The sequence below is a fragment of the Tinamus guttatus genome, unplaced genomic scaffold (genome assembly GCF_059628265.1).
Source record: "Tinamus guttatus ecotype Peru unplaced genomic scaffold, ASM5962826v1 Tinamus_guttatus_pri_ptg000115l, whole genome shotgun sequence".
In the NCBI taxonomy this organism is placed as follows: Eukaryota; Metazoa; Chordata; class Aves; order Tinamiformes; family Tinamidae; genus Tinamus; species Tinamus guttatus.
This window is the reverse complement of record NW_028288649.1, coordinates 4,040,820-4,065,277: the sequence shown is the minus strand read 5'-3', so window position 1 is coordinate 4,065,277 and position 24,458 is coordinate 4,040,820. Positions and strand designations below refer to the sequence as shown.

Here is a 24,458-nt window from a genome sequence, read left to right as displayed (position 1 = left end):
CAGTGATTACTTAGTATGTCTGATTTTCATTTGGAGCTTTCTATTCTTTAAAATTGTCTGGATTTTCTGCATCTGATGCATGTAGATCAGATAACGTGTAGATTTTTGGCATTTCTGACTCCTGACAGATGTCTGTATTCCTAGACAACTGAGCTTCTTTTGGGCAAGTGCTTTAGCTGATGACTGCAAGTTAAAAAATGGAACATGGCAATTGCAGGATGTTTAATCAAATAATAATGCTTGCAAATAACTAATGCTGCAGTCAAGCTTAAGTTCTCTAATGATATGTGGCTTTTCTTCTGAAAGGGAACGTCAATTAGTAGAGAGCAGTTAACACTGGAATGTATCAAGTGTGTACAATGAAATCGCAATGGGGAAATGTCTGTTTCAGGTGATTGGGTGTTTGATGGAATTACATATTCAAAGATCTGGAGAATAAACAAATTATTTAGTCCTTGTCACATTCATCTCCGGAAATTCATTTAGGTTAGTGACATTTAATTACATTCTTAAACAAGACTAGGCTGGAGAAAACACAGTGAAGGGTGGTAGTCCTTTTCAGATAAAATAATGAACAGTAGATGGTGATAATGTAACATCTGGGGATGCACTATTTTTTTTTTTCAAATGCATACACACATATGTATTCAGTCCCTACCCTGCAGTGTTTTTAATAATTGTCCTGAGTAGACATAAATTTCTTCCCTTGAATCACAGTCTATCAATACTAGATTCTGAGCTGAAGTGCATAAAGAAGCTATAAAAGTAATTTTTGTTTCATTCGCTTCTAGGAAATAAAATGGTTTGAAAAATGCAGCTTTGGGAGGAAAATCTTTCCTTTTTTGATCAATGTTCTTTCTTAAATTTATTTTTAATTAGTATAGATGACTTGAACCAAAATGTTCCAAAGAATTATTAGAAATAAACACATCTTGGTATCTAGATAAATAATGTTAATGGATGTTTTCATATTTACTAGTAATAGAGCACAGTCAATTCTGTGGATGTAGCATGAGTATTGTGCTTTGCTTTATAATTAATATTTTTTTACAACATTGGCACATACGCTTGACCAAAAATAATTTCAAGCATGCTCCTTTGTATATACAAGATTTTGCTCAGTGCAGAAGGAAACCGTATATACTCTTCCTTGGAGCAAATTTATTTCAACATTATTCTCTCTCATGAATTTGTCCTAGAAAACATACTCTGCTTTGGGAAACTCATAGGAACTATTAATTCAGAAATAACCATAAACTGTTTACGTCATAAACTGAACTGTAAAGTGTTAGTGATTATGTTAGACCATTCGAATAATTAAATTTCTTGAAAAATTGTTTTGGGGGCTATACTTTTGACTCAATGATGGAAATGAAAAATGAATCATTCTTTTCACTTGTAAATTTATGAAATCTCTTCATGATTCAATGATGCTTAAGAGATATTAAACATCTTAAAATTCTTATTCAGAGGTTGAAATAATGATTCATCCATCTATGGATATTACAGTACTTATACAGTGAGACTTATCAATTTGGGACAGGTAGGACTATGTATCAAAAAATATCTTCTAGTAATGTAATATTCTTGGAGCGGAAGTTTTCCATAGTGAGCTAAAATGGTAGTGCGAGAGCTATACAGTCAGCTATAAGGTGGAAATGTCAGTGTGCAATGCTCTAGAAAGCAGCTGGCTGTGGGAAGCAGTCGTGACGGGTGACTTCAGCTGTCTGCATGCAGGTGGTGTCCCTGGGAATGAATTTCCTAAACAAACAATTCCAATCCGGTGGAAGCTGCTGCACAGATGGGACTTGTGCACGGAGGCTGCGGCCTGATCTTCATTTCAGTCCCCACCTGCAGTGCCATAGCTGCCCCGTTTGCCATTTAGGGAATAGTATTTAAGAAATCATGAATTAGGTAAGCGTTCCTCTCTTTGGTTTTGGCCAGTTACAGCGCTGCTGCAGAGTGTTCCCTTTACTTGGAGTCGCATACGGTCCTTGTCGTGAAGAGTTATCAGTGCATAGGGGTAGATCTGCAAAGGATTCAGGGCACAGAAATGCAATAGGCAGTCGTGAGTTACGCTGTGACTCTCTGTGTTATCAGCAAACAAATGTATTCGTCAGTAATTCGCACTGCAGTTTCCTTAGTAAACAGTGCCTTTTGAGATAGGCTGTCTTGTTAACTTTTAAAAATTGCATCTGCTCCAATAGACCAAATTATGTAATAATAAAACATGCCATCAATGTAAACAAATACCAGATGGGTTGTAAAATGTTTAATTTTAGATCAGTGCAAATAGACGGAGACACTCCTGTGCCATATTGTCTGTCAGTCACCACTAAAAGGCTCAGAAAAGTGGTCCTGCTGGGCGGCTGTATCCTTGGGGCCCCATCACACGGTGTCCTCCAGAATGAGGGTAAAGAAGCACGGCCAGGGCTTTTTATACTTAAGATGCTAAGGCATTTGCTTCAAGACCCTTTCAGCTGCAGTTTGTTCAAGATTAATCTTAAACCTTTACCCTGTTAAATCACAAGACTAGAGTTTTTCACAGAATGAAAATGCTGAGGCTAATACCTCTGCACTGAGCTTTAGGGTATCTGCTGGCCCTTCCAGAACACTTTTCTAGCTGATAGTAGTTACATATCTAATGGGCATATGCACCTGTATTCTAAATTCAGTGAAACATAGCCATGAATAAAATAGTACATCTAATTTAGCATTGTGTCTAAAGGAGTAGTTCTACCTATTGCATTTAGGGGACATCCACATTTCAGTTATCTGAACCTCATTGGCTGTATCTGTCTCTCAAATCTATGATTTCTAAATTTATGAAAATAGTTCTGAAATAGTTATGAAAATAGTTTTGGACCTTTTAATCTTGCCTGAAGCCTAAGGCTTAGTTTTAGAAAATTTAGGGGACAAGTTTTAGGAAAATCATGAATTTTAAATGGCCTGTATACTCCAGGGGGGTCTCAGCAAACTCTTAACAGGAGAATGTTATTTCCAGTATTCAAAACAGATGTGTGTATCCCATGCTTTGAAAGCTTTTTAAAAGTACTTTGTGTAACCTAACTGCATTCTTCTGTTTTCATCAGATGATACATGAGTGCTGTACCTGGATTATGAGCACTGATAACTTATTCTTCGTTATAATACAACTTTAAATTGCAAGTTGTATCATATGAAAAGAAACACTTTGGCTCCTCCAAACTGTAGAGTTGCTTTTTGAGTTGCTTTTTTTTTTCTCTGTCTCATAGAGGGGAAATTTATGCAGTATTGCTTGGGTAAGATGAGTTTGTTTGTTTTTTATGATTAGTAATGCTATTGTTTTTCCTCTTTTTAATAGGCAGAAAGCCCCTCATCTTATGGATAGATCAGCAGGAATGTCAGATTTGAGATGTCTGAGAGTCTCTTAATCACAAAAAGTGCTGATTTTTACTGCCTGTTAGGGCAGAAATTGCTTGTGTTAATCCTGGAATGTGGTCAAGTGAATTTATGGTCAAGGGTGTGCGTAAGGTATTGAAAAATGCAGCTCATCTATGTAGAAGAAATTTTGACAGAAGGCTTTTAGTTTCATCTTTTTCTGTGTCTTATCAAACTTCATTCTTCTACAGAAGTATATTAGGAAAATTTAAGTTTATGCCATGTAGGCAGTACAGCCTGTAATATTGTGAGCTCTGTAATATACAGAAACCCCATTCATAGAATCATAGAAAGCCTAAGGTTGGAAGGGACCTCTAGAGATCATCTGGTCCAACCCCCCTGCACACGCAGGGTCACCTAGAGCACGTGGCACAGGACTGCGTCCAAGCGGGTTTTGAAGATCTCCAGAGATGGAGACTCCCCAACCTCTCTGGGCAGCCTGTTCCAGTGCTCTGTCACCCTCACGGTTAAGAAATTTTTTCTTAAGTTCCTGTGGAACTTTTGGGCTTCAGTTTGTGGCCATGACCTCTAGTTTCTGTCCGTGGCTACCACTGAAAAGAGGCCAGCACCATCCTCCTCACTGCCTCCCTTGAGGTACTTATAGACACTGATCCCCTCTCAGCCTTCTCTTCTCCAGGCTGAACAGGCCCAGCTCCCTCAGCCTCTCCTCACAGGGCAGATGTTCCAGGCCCATGATCATCCTTGTGGCCCTGCGCTGGACTCTCTCCAGCAGCTCCACATCCCTCTTGTACTGTGGGGCCCAGAACTGGACACAGTACTCCAGATGCGGCCTCACCAGGGCTGAGTAGAGGGGCAGGATCACCTCCCTCGACCTGCTGGAGACGCTCTTCTTAATGCACCCCAGGATCCCATTGGCCTTCTTGGCCACGAGGGCACACTGCTGCCTCATGGTCAACTAATCATCCACCATGACACCCATGTCTTTCTCTGCAGAGCTGCTCTCCAGAAGGTCGGTCCCCAGCCTGTACTGGTGTCTGGGGTTATTCCTCCCCAGGTGCAGGACTTTGCACTTGGCCTTGTTGAATTGCATGAGGTTTTTCACCGCCCAGTTGTCCAGTCTGTCCAGGTCCCTCTGGATGGCTGCGCAGCCCTCTGGGGTATCAGCTACTCCTCCCAGTTTGGTATCATCAGCAAACTTGCTGAGGGAGCACTCTGCCTCTTCATCCAGGTCATTGATGAATAAATTGAACAGGACTGGACCAAGGACTGACCCCTGGGGGACCCCGCTAGCTACAGGCCTCCAACTAGACTGCCGCACTGATCACCACCCTCTGGGCTCTGCCATCCAGCCAGTTCCTAATCCATCTCACTGTCCACTCATCTATCCCACACTTCCGGAGCTTGCCCAGGAGGATGTTGTGAGGGACAGTGTCAAAAGCCTTGGTGAAGTCGAGATAGATGACATCCACTGCTCGCCCCTCATCTATCCAGCTGGTTATTCCATCATAGAAGGCTATCAGGTTAGTCAGGCAAGATTTTCCCCTTGGTGAATCCATGCTGACTACTCTTGAGCACCTTCTTGTCCTCCATGTACCTGGAGACAATGGCCAGCATGAGCCGTTCCATCACTTTTTCAGGGACAGAGGTGAGGTTGACTGGCCTGTAGTTGCCTGGGTCCTCCTTCTTGCCTTTTTTGAAGACTGGCGTGACATTCGCCTTCTTCCAGTCCTCCAGCACCTCCCCCGTTCTCCAGGATGTTTCAAAGATGATGGAGAGCGGCTTAGCTATGACATCCACCAGCTCCCGCAGCACTCTGCGGTGCATCCCATCAGGGCCCATGGATTTGTGGGTATTGAGTTTCCTTAGGTGCTCTCTGACCCAATCTTCCTCTACCCAGGTTGAGTCTTCCTCCTTCATTGCACTTCGTGTGAACAAAGGAATCTGAAAAAATGATTCCTTTTTTTTTTTTTGGTCAAAAAGTGCTTCTTCCAAAGTTATCAGAAAAGAACCAGCTTTAGATCTGAAAACTGATGTTCATTTTCTTTGTGAAACTTCTGAGACCCTGAAATAACTTATTTGACAGTGCTTAATCAATACAGAATTTATTAAGTATATAATTGAAAATGTATTTACTAAAGTATATATAAAAAGCTTTGCAGAAAGCATAAGCTCCTGTTGTCTTTTTCATATTTGACATGTTAAAATCAAATCTTGTCCACAGAGACAGTGCATGTATTTACCAGTGACGAACAAATATACTTAATCTTGATTAAACAGAAGTTTGCTTTCTTGATGCAAATGAGTTCCAGTTCTGGATATAAATCAGTTTTCTGTAGCTGAAAACCCAACACCTTATTTACAAAAGTACCTTTTCTTGATTCGTTCTGCTGGGAATGAATTTTAATAAGAAAAACACCTGTCCTGTTGTCTGACAGCTGTTGACAGCATCAGCATTGCTGAGTGACTAAGATGACAAGCTGTCCCCACACTTCAGATTTTTATTGATGTCTTTGGTATATAAGAAACTTGGATTATGTGCTGTTTAGCAAGGATTCATTCAGTTTGTCAGTTCTGTGACATGATCTATGTGAAGGAGGAATAATGTCCCCATGTCAGCTGAAGATGAGAAGATTGCAGTAGATGTTACCAGTCTTAATAGTAGGAACCTTGTCTGTGGAGGTGCTGGCAAATCAACTTGCATATTTGTTCATCATGCTGCCAGATGGGGATTAGGCAAGTTTATGTAAAAATTAATGCACTGTTACTCAGTAACTGATGATTGAGATTTGGGAAGAAATTTTCTTCTGAAGAATCATATATATATTTTTTTCCCTTAGATCAAATGAATTACTGCAGTTTTATTGCTGTCATGTTTAACTCCCATGGCTTTACAACTATGTGCTATTGAATGGAAAATTATTAAAAGGACTATGCAGACATTATTTCAGAGTGGAATTTCCTTTTCATGTGTTCATCACTTTGTTTCAATGAAGTACCTGCAGTATTCTCTAATAGGCTTGAGTGGCTCCATCAGATGTGGATCAGTGGACTAGTGATGCATTCTTCAACAGCTGGTTAAAGTATATGGAAACTGTATTCCTTTTTGTTCTGTGTGCCTTGCTTTATAAAACATTTCAATGTGAAAATCTTGGTAGAAAATGCTTTTGCATACTGCCCTGAACTAAGCTCTTTTCCTGGACAGGTTGGCAGTCAACTCCCCAACTCCAAACATGTACAGCTGAGTCTGAATGCAGATTCTACCCTGGCACATTCACATGCTGAACCTGAAGAATATGTTAAAAAAAGCCTCTTAATGTTTTCAGCCTTGAGAGGTGTACAGATTCCCCAAAGAAATGTTAGCCCCTGAACGTTCAGAATTCTTTGAAAGGACCAAGTTAGTTTTCTATCACAATGCTCTAATCCAGCTTTGTTCCGTTTTACTTTGGTGTTCAGGTGAAAGGCAGGCCAGTCCTTAGCAAAAAAAAAAATCATTGTCCTGATTTTGTAACCAGAGAAATAGTGACAGAAATGTTATGTTTGGGGTAATTTTTCTCATGCCCCAGTGGAGACCATTTGACAGAAGCAGCAAAAACAAATTGTTTCTCATGACTCCTTACTTCATGTTTGAAGCTTGAACATATGCTCTGGGTGGGTCTCGGATCACTTGTGTTTGATTTTTCAATTATGTTTGTTATTATACAGTAATCCATAGCACTGAAAACCTGTCATGAAGAAAACAATCTGGGAGGGAAGAAGTGAGAAAAATAATACATTTAAAAATAATGCTTCAAAAATGTTGCTAGTCACTATGGAGACCAGCATACCTATTTGCATTTTAATGCATTCTCTTTGTTTACCTACACTTGCCTCATTGTTTCATGTTGCCAAATACTTGGTTAATATTATTATTTTGCATTTTAAGGAATTATGAGGAAATAATGAGCATTATGTGATTCTGCATTTTTCCACTTTTATTAATACAAGGATTTTTTTCCCCTCTAGCAAGGTTCTAAAGGAAATCTCGGTTGGAAATCTAAAGCCAAATGAAACAGTTGGAGCAAATCTAGAGGCACAACTGCTCTCCAAATTAGACCATCCAGCCATTGTCAAATTTTATGCAAGTTTTGTGGAGCGAGATAGTTTCTGCATTATCACTGAATACTGTGAGGTGAGATCTGTAGAGTGCTGGGATGGAATTTTTTGGAATGTGTGCACTAAAACAGAGTTTGAACAGAAACCTAGCTCGGCTGTGTAATGTATTACTTTGAATTTTAATTTTAAGTACTTCTTATTTGTGATATCATCTGTTATTGTTAGGTATATTTCAAATGAGCAATATCCCTCGATTGAATGATCCCACAGATGAAGAACCATCAAATCAGAGAAGGAGACGTAGCAATATTAAATTCAAGTTCATTTCATTCGATATAGCTAGTATTACAAGAAAAACTTAAACACAGGCACAGTATCAGATCTGTGGATCAACCCAGAAAGTCTGTTCCACATATGTACTACTGACAAATCAGAGAGGATGAGATTGGGAATATGTGGGGCACTGTGTGAAACTTGGTGTGAATGAGGATGGGAAAAGTTTCTTGTGCTTTGGAGGTGATTACAAGAAGCATAAACCTGATCATCTGGATGGTGGGTTTGAGAACAGCGTTTGCTGTGTTAGAGGAGAAAGGCATGTGACACAAAGATCAGACTGTAGAGGGCGAAACAAATATTAAGGGAGGATAATACACTGTAGTATAGCTACCAAAATATTGACTACAGTGTTTAATTAAAAAAAAAAAAAAAAAGTGAGATCTCTCCGAATGCTTTACAAGTAAGATTTCACATAGTGCTGTAAGGTTTCTTTTCCATTTCGGAGTCAATACTTCTGGAAGGTTTACTTTTATTTTTGTTTGCTTATCTATAGCATCTTTGAGAAGTGAGATTTGGATCTTTCTCTCTCTCTCTCTCTCTCTCTTTTTTTTTTTTTTAAACTCTCCAGAGATGTCTATTTAAATCCTGCTTGAATGGAAAATGAGAAAAATGTGTCACTAGCTGTTTCTCCTGCATAGAACAATTACCACACTTTGCAGTAATTGGTACTCTTGTGGCAGGCTCAAAATAAAGAAAAAACATTAAGTTGGCATGGAAACAGAACTGCCCTCTCACCCTCATTCTGTTTTCTCCAAAGTGCTGTGGCTTTTTCATTCACTTTTACTTTAACAGTGCAGAGCAAGTCTGCTCAGTGCAGCTGCCCAGTGCTGAACCTGCCCCATGAACAAAGGAGAACACAGGGCTCCATTGCTCAGCTTGGCATCTGTAGCCAAATTTTCTCAGAAAGTTCTCAGAAGCAATTTCTCTGCTTTGAGCTTGTTGAACTTCTTTGGCAGTTGTCCTAATTCAACACCTTACGGACAATACAAACATTGTCACATAAGTCAGTTTTCAAGCAAAAATGCCTTCATGAACCTTGGATTTCATGTTATGTCATAAACTGGGCTTCAGTAAAAGAATTTAAAAAAAGATTAAAACAGAAGAGTTGCTCTAAATGCAACTCTTATTTTAATGCACCAAAAAAGACATCTGTTTGTATATCTACATCTTTCTCCCAAATAATTATTTCTGTTTCTTCAGTGTAGTCTCAGCTGTGCTGTGAGTTTACATACGTTAAGGAAATCTGAGAAAAAGGAATAACTGCAGCAATTAATACCTATTTGTGTTATCAGTAATAAAACCTAAGCATTTGAATCCCATTTTAAATACACACACTGGTGTGTTTGATGCTCTTGACATTTAAAAAGAAACTGCAGCTTGGAAATTTCCTCTTGTTTCATTTGTTAACTTCTGTGTGAACTTCAATTTACTGACCTTCCAAAATGGATGACTGTGTTACTAAACGTCTTCAGAGTTTCATAGCAGTGGTATTTCAGCAAGTCTTTTATGATGCTTTCTTTTAAAGCACAAAATGAGGATTAAATTAGTTGTAGGACATTGAGAGCAATCTTCTCTGCTTGAGTAGTAGTTTATAGTAGTACTTTATTCTGCTGCTTTTGCTCTTCTTAGACCATGCAGAGGAAATTTCCCCCAATCTAACAGAGTGCCCACAGGGGCTAACTCTGTAGCTCCTGTGCTTCCTTCCTCTGCATTTTTGTGGCAATGTGTGTTTGAGAGAGAGGACACAATAGAACAGGAGAAATGGTGCTTGCGGCCTGCTGCGTTGGCTCTCCATACGGGATGGTCCGTGGTCGCTTGGGGACACCAGCCAGCTGGCACGTATTGAAACAGCCCCTGGGAGCCTTGGGAGGTAAAAGCTGCTGCCTCCCGATGGTCCCGAGCAGCAGTCGGAATAGGTGAGTCATTCCTGTCACGGTGTGTGCCGAGGCTCGGGCACAGTCCATCTGGTTGCCCTGCACGGGGGTTCCCAGCAAGGCATTTTCTCCCCGTTCTCTGCTGTGTGGCATGCCGCCTTGGGGAAGCTGTTGAACAGTTGGAGTTGCAAAGGGGAGGCAGCTGTTCAGCGAGCCAAGGTCCCAGAAGAACTTCCCTTTGGGCTGCTGGAGGGAGGCAGATGGAAATTTGAAGCCATGTTCCCTTCCCTAGGGAATGTGTTGATTCACACATCTCAATTTCAAGGTTGCTGGACGTTATCAGGGAATGAATTATTTATATACGATAAGATGTATTTTCTTTTTTAATACAATCAGTCTTAAATGTTGCAACCTTTCTTCAAAGCCAGAACTCACTTCGTAAAAAATGTGGTTGCAGTATGGAGCACTGTGAGCTTGGAAAAAAAAGAACAAGGAGCCATGAAGAGGCCATAAAATGTTCAGAGTGATCAGTGGAGGGGCTGATGGAGGGAACTGGCTTATTCACACAGAATTCCCATAACTGGTGATCTCTAGTCTATACTTTTGCCACAGTGGTAGAGGTTAAACTATTTTCTTGTATGTGACACACAAAACTTCTGATTTTATGCAGGATGTATAATGTAAAAATAATGATTTATGGAGAATAAGCTATGAATGTAAGGTCATTAATCACTGAGAGTGTAGATAAGAATCACGGCCCCCTTTGCTCTGGGGTTAGTTACCTCAGCTGAGGTGCTTTCTTGGGGGCAAAATCCATTCATATTATGAACTAATTGAACAAGATGGCAACTATCTGTTTCTTTTTTTTAGAAAAATAAGCTTTGATTCTCATATGCATATTTCTGTATAATTGACGAGAGGTTATCTTGACTGTGTATCTTTTGACTTAAATAAGTAGAAATTATTTCCTGAATTTGCAAACTTGTTCAGACCAAGGGGAAAATTTATTCAATTAAGTGTCTACATAGGAACTATTCAATATAGACCCTCATTCTAAGTCTTGATTGAGAAACAATATTACTACAGCATGATCCATCTCTCTTCCTAAGATGGACATCTAAATGAAAGAGATAAATTGCACTTCATGAGTGCCTGTTCCTTTGCATTAACTGTAAAGGGCATTTGAAATGACTAGCTCAGGTACAGATACCTAAGTTGGGTGACATGAAGTGAGAACAGCTGAAGACTTCAGTGATTTTGTGTAACTTCTAAAAAAAGCCTGTCATACTTCTGTGTAGCTAGCCTGTTTGATGTCATTTTGATCTTCAGTTCTATAAGCATTTGGTGCTTGTCAGAGTTCAGAATTCATGTGCATACATTAATTTTACAGAATATGGGTTATGAAGCCTGAAGACTGAAGAAAATGGAATGCTATAACTTAGTAAAGGAGAAACATTTAAAAAAAACCCATATTTTAAATTTACAAATATGTTTTGGTGTTTTTCAGGGTGGTGATCTGGACTTTAAAATACAAGAGTATAAAGAATCTGGGAAAATATTCACTCAGAAACAAATAATGGAATGGTTTATACAGCTGTTACTTGGAGTCAACTATATGCATGAAAGGTAAAAGTCAATGAAAGCTTGTGAGGGGATTGAGTAGGCTTATACTAACTAGCTATACAAATAGAAATAAAACCATATTGATCATTTTCCACTGATATAAAATATTGGTCAACAAAATGCAATTTTATCCTGTAGTATATCTAAAACTTAATAATATCCTGCAAGAACATTCTGCTTTTCAAGTATATTGTATTGTGCAGTAGTAGATTTCAGCATTCAACATGCTTTGTCTAGGATCAAGTGAAAATTTATAATAGAAAAAAGAAGAAAATATTGTACAATAGTCCAATATTGTTAGATTAAAAGTTAACTTAAAGTTATCTTTTCAAAAGGGAGACAGTGTGCTAGAACTGCCTTGGATGTTTAATGTGAAGGCTCAAATGTATATGCTTATCCCACTAAAATCAGTGAAATTGCACAGATATTTCTTTGAAAGCAGTCATTAATTTCATCAACACACCAAAGATTCACCTAAAAAATTGCTGCAAGTCATCCATACAATTATGTCTCTCTGATTAATTAACACATTTCATAACTAATAACGTAAGACTCCACGCCACCGAAGGCATCAAATTAATCACTCTGTGGAGAGTCCAAGTGCATTTGTGCCAAACCTTCCCTGCTGGTTTCCCTGCAAGTTGTGCCTGCACCTTGGGAATCTGGCAGCACGACCGTCCTCTGCCTCTGCTTGTAACACACTCTGCACACAGTGGTTGCCCAGGTTGATGGGCTGTGGGACAACTGTGGCAATTACACTTGATTTGAGCAAAGGTGATGCCTGGTGACTACGCTGGCTAATCCATCTCTGCTGGTGTCCTTCTTGCCTGGAGTGTGATTTCCACATGCTAACTTAAGTGGTTTAAATAGTTCTCTTACTGCCAGTGCACTGGTCGTGCATTGCCACCGATCTGGTGCCCCTTACGTGTGTCCCCTTGGAGTTGCATGGGACCATTTAACATGCCTGAAGAGAGGGTGGCAAAGCGCTTTGGTGAGTCAGGAGGAAATGGCCAGTGTGATGCCAGATTGAGGGCTAGAGGAGTAGCCAGGCAAACGGAAACGAAAGGTTCCTCTTCTAGTAACTTCTCAGAAATAGTGAGGCTGAAGAAACTCACCTGACTTTCAGCCTCTTCTTGCCTTTCCCTCTTGGTTGTTTTTGACTCCTGCAAGCTCCAGGATACCACATTAATGAACAAGATAGAGAGTCCTTTCTAGAGAGGATCGTTGTCCAAAAGGCAAGGATTTTTCATCCTGCCAAGTTGAAATATTTGGACTGTTATTACTATTGATCTTCCAGAAATAAGAACTCCATTTCTTCAAAGCCTCTCAGCAGAGCCTAGGATGTTTATCTGTAATCATTTTGTCTGGCATTTGCTCTGTCTGTTGGAAATAACTATTTTGGACACTGCCTCACTGAAGTTTTAGGTGCATGATCTGGGGAGGAGATAAGCCAGTCTGTCTGATTTAGTGGTCTAAATTATCAATATAGTCAGTAGAGAGAGATGCTTATGTTTAATACTTGGGTTGCACTCCTGAACTTGGGAGATGAAGCTTCAGTCTTTCTAAGCTGAACAGAAACTAGAATCCATTGTCTTCTGCTTTCTGCATAAATACTGGAGCCCCAGATTCTTATGCAGCAGATTGAGGGTGAGATCAGCACCGGACTGATGTAGCTGTTCCAAATATATTTGAACTTCCCAATTTCGCAACCCAGGCCAAGTCTGATTTCCTAAACCTGAACTGCAACAGAGCAGTAGATGGAGGTTGTCACCAAGAATAAACATTTCTGGGCACGCACAAGCAGCTAAAATATACCTGGGAAGTGTTTGACCTACACTGAGAGATGCCTAATGAGCTTTTTCACACACAGGGTCAGACAGTACAGAAGAAAAGGCAGAGCAAATTGCTGTCCAGCGCTCACAGCATTTTATTTCCTAGATGCCTGTTCAGGTAGGACTTGGACATGATGTGCCACCCCCACAGTTCAGTGATGGGAGCTTTAAAATATGTGGTTAGTCAATGTGTTGTATAGACTAATGCATAACAGCAATAATAATAAATTAGGGATTTTTTTCCTCTGTATTTCCGTATGCCTGTGCTATCTCAAGTTCTTCCGTATGTTCCTTTTGTCTATTCATCTTTTCTCTTGTTTATTTTTCTCATCTTCTCGTTCTCAGATAAATCTTCAAAATTCCTGATAAATAATTCTTCTTTAGTAAATGTGTACATTAAATTACTGAGTTTCCAGAAAAGTACAGTTTAATTTAATTCCCCATTAAAGTAACAATTTGATTTTACAAACAGCGTTTCATTTTCTATCTTTGAATCAAAGGTATTTTAGCACCTTTCCAGACTTATTCAAATGATCTGACAGTTTTACTTTCATTTGCATTTCCTTTATTGCATTATATGTTTAACTAGATGCATATTAGAAAATGAATTCTGTCCTATATGTATTAAGCCAAGAAAGAACCATCCAAAATTGAAAAACTTGGGATTAAAAATATTTAAAACTTCTTACAGAACTACATATAAGTTACTGAAATATAAGCATATAATTTTTGTGTGTATAGAGGATTATATATTTCTTCAATACCAGTATGAAAAAAGTATAGTATATGTTTTTAATTATTAATTATGTTCTAAAGCCAAGAAAACTTTGCTTTAGAATTAGAATCTATAAGTTTAAATCATTAACTATGGGTTGTATTTCCTAGAAAAAGCCAGCTGCTGTGGATGGGAGTTTTTATTCCAGGACATTTGGTTTTATTTATGGCTCTTTCTTCTGTGATGATAAAGATTATACAGATCAGACTTTCTTTTCCTTTACTTATGCTTGATAAATCACAAAGGGAGTACGAATATCTCATGGTGACTCTGCTCTGTACTCTGTATTTTACATAATTGGAAGGTTTTTTGTATCCAAAATTAAAAATGAAATTATCTAGTATAAATAGATTCAGTTCTCATCTGTTGCTGAGAATAACAGAGAAAAGAAAAAAAAATAATAGACACATAGTTTAATGGTCTTAACTAGATGGAGACATTTAGCATGAAACCATCATCTAGTCTTTCTGTCATACTTGCAATCTATCATACATTGGGGAACAAAACTGATCCCACAACATTCGGGCAAACAGACCATGGATCAGTTTAACCTTAATTTGAACAAAGCTCCAATAGACTGTCCATCACTTTGTTAATGAACAATATGTTTACACAGAGATTTTCATATATTCTTCAGCTGTGTAAACAAATCCATTGCTTTCAGTCTGCAGGGCGGCAGCCTTTGCTCAGTTAGTCTACCTGGATTTCACTTTCTGCCTCCTCCTAGCACAGGAATCCAGTTTGCCAGAAACATCTCCAGTCTCTGACTTGTTCTTCAGATAGAGTTCTGCAGAACACTTCACAGCAGCAAACCTCATGCCACGTGAGCAGGCCGCCCGCTGCACACTGGTTCTTGCTGCTTTTTTATGACCATGAGCTATCAAGCATGCTATAGGTACATTGATACTATGACAACTGCATTTACTCAAATTTGAAACCAGCCCTAAGTAAGTGTTGAGTTCCATCCAAAATATCAATAACCATTTTGCTGCCTGTCAAGTTAGATTAAGTTTTGATAGGGTCCAGTTAACTGATGTCACCATTATGAATCTCTCTTTGGCTATTTTCAGGTAAGGTTTCAGCTTGTCACTTGTTTGCCCTGTAACATATTCTAGCAAAATAAGGAAGCTGCTATCCAGAAAAAGCAGCATTGAGAGGTTTTTCAGACCCACTTTGAGTGATGTCTTGTATATCCAATTATGTCTGCTTAAATAACCTTTACTTTTTATTTTATCTGTTTAAATATTATACCATCCAATATTTCTTAGCCTTATTAATTCATTGGAGTACCTTATAGTTATTGGAAACACTATTGTGACCAAAGTATCTTCTCTTTATTTGTTTTCAAGTAGTAAGTTACAAAAAATTAACCTACTGGATAAGTAGGTTAAGAGATTAAGAGATCTCTTATTCAGACCACAGATATCTAACAAATTGTTAGATTCAGAAAATGGTGCACTCTTATATACAAATTTCTACAAAATTGAGAAAAAAAGATTTTAAACTATCAACACAACAATACATGAGAAGAATCTTGTTCAGTGAAATCAAGTTCTTTCAAAGGTTCTGTGCCAGGTATGGTAAGGAAAGATTTTTATGAATCTAAAGTAACAGATCAAGATTTATATAAAATAAGTGTGTATATATATATATACATAAATAGAAAACTTATTAAATAATAATGGCTAACTGCTTAATTTCCTTATTAAATGTAATGTATGATGAATATACATGTAATGCTCTAGAAAGCTACCAAATAAAGAAAATGTTATTTATAAACATCAGTAGAGGCACATTAAATAAAACTTTAATATTTCCCAATATGCAGCCGAATATCTCTTTCTAAAAGCATTGCTTTCAAGTAATTACTTTCACAAAAACTGCAAAAAATAGTTGCAATAAAAACTCATTTCATTCAAGACGAAGTATTTTCTTCTAGTCTTATTATGGAAACTCTTTGGAAAACATTTCTGTATCTTCATGCATACAAATGTATTAATTCCATAAAATTTGAGAAAAAAAAAGACTTCTGGATTGTTGAAGAACAATTATAATCTGTTACCATATTGAATATCTCTGCTTACATTTCAGGAATCCTAGTGCCTCTCTTGCTTTTTTGATCTGTTCCGAATGGCTGGGGAACTACTATATTTCTACTAATAAATAACAGTGCTGCTCACTGGAACATCCCCAGTGCCCTTGTTCTGACTTCCTCTCAATTAGAGCTGATAACTAATGCTGTGCTCTAAGGGAGTCAAAGGTGGATGAGTTTAAGTTGAGATGAGGGTGTAGGAAACCCTCTTGGAAGTGTTATTAAGAAGAATTAACTGAGAATGTTTTGTATACAGTAGAGTTATTTTATCAATGGTAAAGGGAAGTAGTGTCACGCATAAAGATTTCAAGAAACTGCTGTTTGTCCCAGCACAGTGTGTGGTTTATAACGTTGCTTCAGTCCTTCATGGAAGAATAAGCTGGTTGGTTTGTTGTTTTTTCTTTCCTTTCCTTTTGATCTCTGGTCCATGTAGCGTTTGTTTCTCTACAAGTAAGCCCCCAGGCCATTACTGTAGCATTTTAAACTAATAGCCGTGCCTACATACATATTGCTCTTTCAAGAAATACATTTTCTCCAAAGGGGAGTTATCTGAGCTTTGAGGACCTTATTGCTAATTTCCCCATCCCTTATCCTATTGTGAGACATCTCTTTCTTTGGGCTGAAAACAGGATGTACTGCTTTTAAGAAGTGCCAGCGTGAAAGACAGTGCAAGTCTCTTTTCTGCCTTCTACTGCAGCTCACGTTAAGTCTTTATCACTGTTCTCCAACTGAGATCCTTAGGCACAATTTTATTATCCTGGCTGCTCAGGCACTCTTCCTGCCTGAGGAGAGATATCTACGGATGCACCTCTGTGTTTCTGTGGAGCTCCTCAGTGCCACTGTCTGCCGCTGACGGGTCAGGCTTTAATAATAAGGAACGCAGGCCTTGCTAATAGGGATTCAAACTGGAGAGATGTTTGAGATATTTGATACTTGACTGAATCCTTCAAGTTTGATGAGGCTGAATTTCCTTTTATTTTCCAGGCGAATACTTCACAGAGATTTGAAAGCAAAGAATATATTTTTGAAAAATAATTTTCTTAAAATTGGTAAGATTTCTTTACTTTTAAAGACATATTTTAGTGTGGTAGAACAGTCTAGCATAAATGTTGTGAATAAGAAGATTTAGGTAGGGGGATATCACATAAAGCCTTTTGATTTCTTGTCAAACGTATGTATGATACTCGGACACAAGAAAAAGGGGCCAGAAAGGCTGTAGGTTTTCCAACACAGGGATACTCGGAACGCAGCTGGACATGGACCTGAGGTTGCCCTCATGCAACTTTGAAGCTGGCCCTGCTTTGAGGGTTTTGAATCAGATCACCTGCAGTGCCCCTTCAAATCTACAGTATTGTATAGTTCTATAATTTTGTGATGTTTTTAAGAATTACAGAAAAATGATTTTTCCATATTTTAAAACTCTGCCAAATTATTTTCATGGACTATTATTCTACTATGTCTAAAAATAAAAATGGCATGTAATATAAGCAGATTTGAGTAAAAATTAATTAATCCTCTCTTTCTTTGAAATGGCTGTTGAGTGGATGTGGGGCAGTATGTCAGACATTTGCAAAAAAAAAACGCAAAAAAAAACCCCAAAAAACTGCCAGATGTACATGCTTGTAAGAATTTTTGACAGTTTTTACCAGCTGAGTATATGATTTCTAATTAAAAAAAATGCGAACATAAATATACATGAAACTGATAATAGCCTTTAAGTTTTTTGTATTAATTTTAGTCTCTTGTTAAATTTTTGTGGGGCCTTTCTGTTGTTATCATTAGGGGACTTTGGAGTTTCCTGTCTCTTGATGGGTTCATGTGACCTTGCGACTACATTTACTGGGACACCATACTACATGAGCCCAGAGGCACTGAAGCACCAGGGATATAACACAAAATCTGACATTTGGTGAGTAGTCAGTGTGATATTCGTTTGATCAAAAGGAAGATTAGATAAAATGGCATTTGTTAAGTCACCATTTGCTGTATTTAGGAAATTACTTTAAAAAAAAAAAAAAAGATTTTAATGTAAAAGGAAGCAGGTCGTCTTCAGTAGGGTGCTCGCAGTTCTCCATTAAGACTGTTCCAGGAAATTTCTGTTATATGTTACAATTCAAAGGTTTGGCGTTTGTGATAAGAAGCATGGAGTTTCCTGCTTTATCTGAGCCCTCAAAGGAGAGGAGGATTCAGCACTTTTTTGTGCCATGACCCTGGGTGACTGTGAACTCAGTCCATGTTTTTCTAGGAAGAAGGAAATCTTTTTCTTATTGGCAAATATGAATGAAAACAAGAAACTCTCTGTGAAGCTGTCAAGTACATGAGAAAATAGTGATTCTCAGATGAGAGGGAATCAGAAAGAGCTTCTTAGGAACTCAATTGGAAGATCTTGGAAAGTGCTAGAAGCAAAATGATGCCAGCTTTAGAGAAGGCTTAAGGGCAGGTGCCTGAGGAAGAAAATGAAGTATTTATCCTGCATTCATGTGATAAGAAAAATCCTGGAGATCAGGACTTCCTGAGATGTTGGCTCAAGAATCAAACCGAGAGCCTGGTATCTGTTGAAAGACTAGGAAAACTTAGGGTGTGCAGGTTCCTTTTTGTTGTATTTCAAATATGGATATTTCTGTCCTAAAGCCTTTAACCACAGGAATGTAGTTCGTTTACTTGATGATTTAATCATGATTTCACTTAATTCTGTGTTTTCAAAATATACTTTCATGTGCACGGTATAAGTGTAAAAGTTGAGAAAATAACAGTAACCAGTTTTAACTTGTAACAACCATTTTTTTCACAGTTAACAGGCTCAATCCAGTCAACAGATGAGCCTAGAATTTTGTCTCACGCTCCCTATAGTGAAACTAACATAGATTTAGTGTAACATTCTGTCCTATTCAGCTGTATCGAAACAAATACATATAGTCAATAAAAATATATTGAGAGGAGATTGCAAGTGATGTGAGAATTAGTGAACAGGCAGAGAAACCTTCCTTTTGTGTTTAGTTGCTGAAAGGGGTGATTTCCTTTTATTGCAGTTAAAATTGGATGTAAAGAATGTGGTTAAGTTCTATTCATAATTACAGGTCTCAAGCCATACAAGTTATAGAGAGTAAATAACAGCAGAAATTGGTGCAGTATTTTTATAGACCTTTTAAATTTTAAATTTACAATATAGCAGAAAAAAAAAGCCCCACAAAAGAGGCCACTAGCTGGTAGCTTTGTATTTTGTTCATTTGTGTTTCCAAAGCAGTAACCTACACTGAGTAGGACAGGCGCTGCTGTTTGGTGTTGGCTGGTGTTCCCTGACACCTGGAGCTGTGGTGCTGCATCTTGTTTTAAGCAAACTGAAGACAGAATGAGTCATTTTAAGGAACTTTTTCAGGAAAGATTTAGATTACCGTCCTCTGGAAGATAACGCTTTTCATTTTCTTCACACAACCTATGTCTGTTTGGGCTAGAATTACGATTTTTAGTCACCGTATGGGCTGGAATAAAAGCAAACTGACTAGAATTGTTACTGTGTTGGGGGACTTTCATGTAATCCCACTGGATCTCTGATTACTTTCTTGATAATACACCGGTGAGACTCTGTCTGCATTCATCAGTGATGGGAGACCTATTTTCCACATCTCTTGAACAGTTTTAGTAGGATTACATTACATTGAATTGTAATAGGGGTCAAGTCTGATCCACTGTTTTCATCCAAAAATATTTTTAAAGAACAACCCCCCCGCTAGAAAAAAAAAGAAATCTACATAACTAATAAGAGTCTCCTCAGTGTTTGAGGTTGTGACTGAATCTAACTTGTGTAAAGGAAAATTTTGGGATGGGATTTTACAGTGAAAGGAGACTTATTTGTTAGCATAATATAAATGCTCTGTTGCTAATTCTAAATCCACCTACTTTTTGAGAAACACAGAAGATTTCTGCTAGCATATAAAATACTGTTTATTGACTAGATGAATGGCTAACGCTGCAAAGAGGCTTTGGTACTCAATTTCTAAGGTGCTTTAAGCAGTACATGTGAATTCGGGAGATCCATAAATCTTTAGATGATTAATTAAATGTTAATGGCTGCATGTTTGGAAATGGCTGATAAAAGCTACAGGGATCTTGAGAAACTAAAAATCTTTAAAGAACTGGAGAGATGCTTAGCCAGAATAATGGAAAACAAAATGTAACTCTCATAAAAGTAACACTACTGTAATCTGTGTTTTTTATAAAAGCTGCTCTATGTTCAGCCTTAAGAACTCTCTGAGAGAAAAGACCTTAGAGTCATTGGGGATGAGTTAGCAGAAATATCCATCAAGCACATGGCATTATTTTAAAATCTCGTGCATTTGGGGGGTGCATTGACCCTTTGTTCCCTTCCTTCAAAAAGGCCCCAGGGGAACTAATTAATATGGGCATCAGGACACTGCCCTTCCATCTATTAGTTTGCTGAGCCTTGCAGTTCAGATCTACTAGTCCCCATTAGAAAGACCCCAGAGATGTTCCAGGAGGATTAAAGAGAAGCACCGTACAAGTGCAGAGGAAGAATCCCTGCCATGGGGACCAGAAAGGCAGCGGAGGAGCCGTACCAGCTGCGACTGTATGTGCAGGTACAGACCCCTTGGAGGGTCTAGGGACAGCGGCGTTTGTCTGGTACAACTACCCTCAAAGATACTGCCACCAACGTATATGCCTTCACACCATCTTTTTTTTTTCAGAAGTTGATTAAAAAGCTAATTTTGATCTTTCAGCCTTTAAAGACTGTAACATAGTTAGGGGAGATCTACAAAAGACTGAAGATGTTAAAAATACAGCAATATTATGTAAAGAAGTAAGACCAAAAACATCAGGGAGAACTTAGAGGAAGGTCAGCAGATGTAAAAAATATAGTGACACCTGGCCAGACTCTCCTTTGTTTGCTGTAACTGAGCACCAGTGGCTTTGCTGTGAAATGAGCACGTCAGCTTTGCTGAAACCACGTGCTGCTTACCACCATGGCCAAGCCTATGCACAAACACTGGAAGTCGGCAAACCAAATGCTCTGGCTCGTATTTTTATGACAGTTTCAAATAAAATTATAAAAAAATTATAACATTGGCAGTTATCCAAAATAAGATTATTTTAAAAAGCAAGAAAATTACATGTTTGGGATCATAAAAAGATTGCTAATGGAAATCAGGAAGCATTTCCCCCTGCTGTGTATATTTTTCTACCCCATGCTTAGCCTGGAGCTGTAGACACTGGGCTGCTCGGCAAAGTGACTTCTTGAGGCAAAATCTTGGAGGTGGCTCCTTTGGGCAGCTACAGCCCAACAGCGATCCTGGGAAGAAATGACCCTGCTCCAGCAGCCAGGGCAACAATTCCCAGCTTTGGAGATACTTCAGTTCAAAGAGCGGTATCCTGCAGTAAAAGCTTCTTTTTATTTCTGTTGCTTTTTCTCCTTTTCTTTTTTTCTTTCTTTCTTCACTTGTCTTCCGAGGCGCAGCCGGCTGCTCCCGGGGCAGCCCTGGCAGCTTTGCCGTCCTTCTCCGGAGCCGCAGGTGGAGTTGGAGCACGAAACCAGCTGCCTGAGTGGGCTTCCCTGAGGTGGCAAATCCCGGGTCCCTAATGGCTCTGCCCGCAATTTCTCGCTGCCACAATCAGGCAGCCTGCAAAGCAGATTGCTATTGCAAAAGGCAGTTGCAGTACAGTCTGTCAGCTTGGGATTTTCCCTTCTGTTTTTTTTCTTCTTTCCCTCTCCCTGCCTCTCGTTTTTATCTGACACATTTGGATGCTATGTGTGTATTTTTTTTTCAAAGTTTGTTCTAAGTAAGGGCTGTCTTGTTGCAGAGTCTCAGCCTATGTAGTTCTCCTATAAATATATATTATTGCCACTAGGATACTGTTTACTGACTTTGGAAATAAAAAAGTTAGTAGATCATCAAATCTTATAAAAACTGGGCAATTATTTAAGTTCCTCTGCAGCTGGTCCTTATGCAGTTGTTAGCAAGTGCTAATTGTTTGCAGACACCGCTTTAAAAGGTACCAGTGAGAGACCCCCCCTCCTAGTCTGTTCCCTCCTTATTTGTTTTGTATGTAGATAGTGGCTTTCGGCTTTAAAACTATTTGTTCTTGTTCTTTTGCTGCCAGAGGGATTTAATTTATCCTTTGTCTTTAACAGCAGCAGCAACAACAAAATTGGGATTTTATTTGTAGTTTGCTTTCAAAAACAGGTCCATACCTTTAAAAAAAAATAGAAAAAGGAAAAAAAGCCATCTACCTATACATACTTCAGCTCATTTTTAGTATGCTTTATTCTCATACTACTTTAAATTGGGAATACCACAATCAAGTACAACTTTAAGAGTAAAGCTGCTCTCATTTTTAAGCTGGTCACTAAGGTGATTTAGATCCTGTAGTTAGCAATCCTGCTGACCTTTTTTCATAGCCTTGGTCAAGACCTTCATCAATGTTACGGTTCTGTGGTCTGTAAAATGAAGGTAATATTGGGTATGCTTCAAAGCCTGTAAAAATTAATCCCATTTAATTCCCCTGGTTTTGTTGTTGTTTTCAGTACATTTCTCAGGAAGCAGCTGAAGTGCAAGCTGTTATGAATAATCATTGCATAAATTATTATGAGGGTATTTATGTGAAAATGTTCTGTTTGGTGATCATCTATGGTCTCCTTTAGTATTAAAGAGAAAGAACCTGGTAAGGAGGATGATGGCAAACCAAAGGCCCCTTTTAAATATTCTGCTTGTGCTCCTTCATCCTGGTTTCTGGTGGGTTAAAACTGGGACGAGTTCTCAATTAGGTCTGAAGACCTAAATGTCCAGTTTTCTTCCTTTTTTCTCCAAATACATTTTCAAGGAAATTTTGATGTTTCAACCGGAAACCATAATCTAAACTTGGTACTACCTTGAATCCAAACTGATTCTCCCCACCCCCCTGCCCAGTCTAATTTGAATGTGTGGTCATGGCTGAAATTGTGCATGGAAACATTTCTATTATTTAAAACTGCCATCATTTAATCATTTAATTTGAATTTTAGCCTCGCTCTGCTGTCAAAAAATAATTTGCAAAACCAATTTGAACAAATTTATGTGTAAAAATTGCTAAACCACTTTCTCAGTCAGTCACTAATTAGAATGTTTCATATTTAACTTAATGAGTAAAAACAAGTTGATTCATACAGTAGGAGTTTACACACACACACACACACAAACATATGTATGCACATATATATGAACAAGGGTATGTGTGTATATTTATATTGAAAAGTTTACTCCTGCATTTATGAAAATAGAATGATGATTACTCCTGATTTTAAACATAACCTGTGATGTGAATAAAAATATTTCAGATGAAAAGCACAGCATGGTACTGAAATATCCTATTCTCAGAAGAGTATACAATATGGCCAGCCGCAGATATTGTGATTTTTATGTACTGTGATGTCATCATGCATGCTGTTTTCAATAATGTTACCAACAGTATTCCCATTATTTTGTTCTTCAGGTCTCTGGGATGCATTTTATATGAGATGTGCTGTATGAACCATGCATTTAGTGGCCACAATTTTTTGTCTGTGGTATTAAAAATTGTAGAAGGTGACACACCTTCTCTTCCTGACAGATATCCAAGGAAACTGAATGCTGTGCTGAATAGGTATGCTGTTTTATTGTTTAGCAGTTTTCTAAATTAATTTGGAAGATTATTGAATTATCACTTTTTTTTTCTTTTAATATTTCAGCATGCTAAGTAAGAATCCTTCCATGAGACCAGCAGCAGCAGAGATTCTAAAAATCCCTTATATTGATGAACAACTGAAGGTATATAAGACAACAGAGCCATAGCTGTACGCTTACCATTTGAATATGCATTTTGTAGCAGTGAAATGGAGGCAGGGAAAAAAAAGGTGTTGACAAAAAGTAAGTTGACAGAAATACACGGGAACTGCAATCTATGGGAGTTCCAGAGCTAAAATGCAACACAACTGAGGTAGGGAGGCAGTGAGAAATGAAGTCCATGTCACTTCATGTGCTGCGTGTGTCCACTTTGAAAATTTATGCGTAATAAAGGCAGTAGGCACTTACTTGTAACACATGTAGATCATTTGGGTTTGGTTCAAAACTATTCTGGTTAGTCATAGTTTCAAGGGAAAACGGTGTGCCTTGTACTTTAGGTGCCTGACTTAGCATATATACTATTTGGCTTTCTAAGGAGTTGGGATAGAAAACTGCTAAATCAGTCTGCCTTAGGACTGTATTAGATCATAGGTGGAAAGGCTGGATTGTCTTACTCCTAGCTATTGGATCTTCTTCTATTTTTTTTTTTTTTTTTCAGAATATGCAATACAAAGTCACACATATGGCTGTGGAAAATGAAGCCCTTCACTGGCAGAAAGAAGCCGCTCACATTGTTGATGCTGTGTAAGTATTTTTAAGTGTTTTAAGTGGGCAGTAGTATATAGAATTACAGTGTTTCCA

The 24,458-nt window shown here is 38.3% G+C and overlaps 1 protein-coding gene across 1 annotated transcript in view; it reads left to right on the top strand.

Annotated features, from left to right (window-relative positions):
• NEK11 (NIMA related kinase 11) overlaps positions 1–24,458 on the top strand; it is an 89,011-nt gene that overhangs the window by 13,744 nt on the left and 50,809 nt on the right. Inside the window, exons 2-8 of the mRNA XM_088521129.1 lie at positions 7,384–7,549; positions 11,191–11,309; positions 16,990–17,054; positions 17,788–17,914; positions 23,488–23,637; positions 23,723–23,801; positions 24,316–24,401. Coding sequence (XP_088377255.1) covers positions 7,384–7,549; positions 11,191–11,309; positions 16,990–17,054; positions 17,788–17,914; positions 23,488–23,637; positions 23,723–23,801; positions 24,316–24,401 — 792 coding nt within the window. The remainder of the gene's footprint in view (positions 1–7,383; positions 7,550–11,190; positions 11,310–16,989; positions 17,055–17,787; positions 17,915–23,487; positions 23,638–23,722; positions 23,802–24,315; positions 24,402–24,458) is intronic.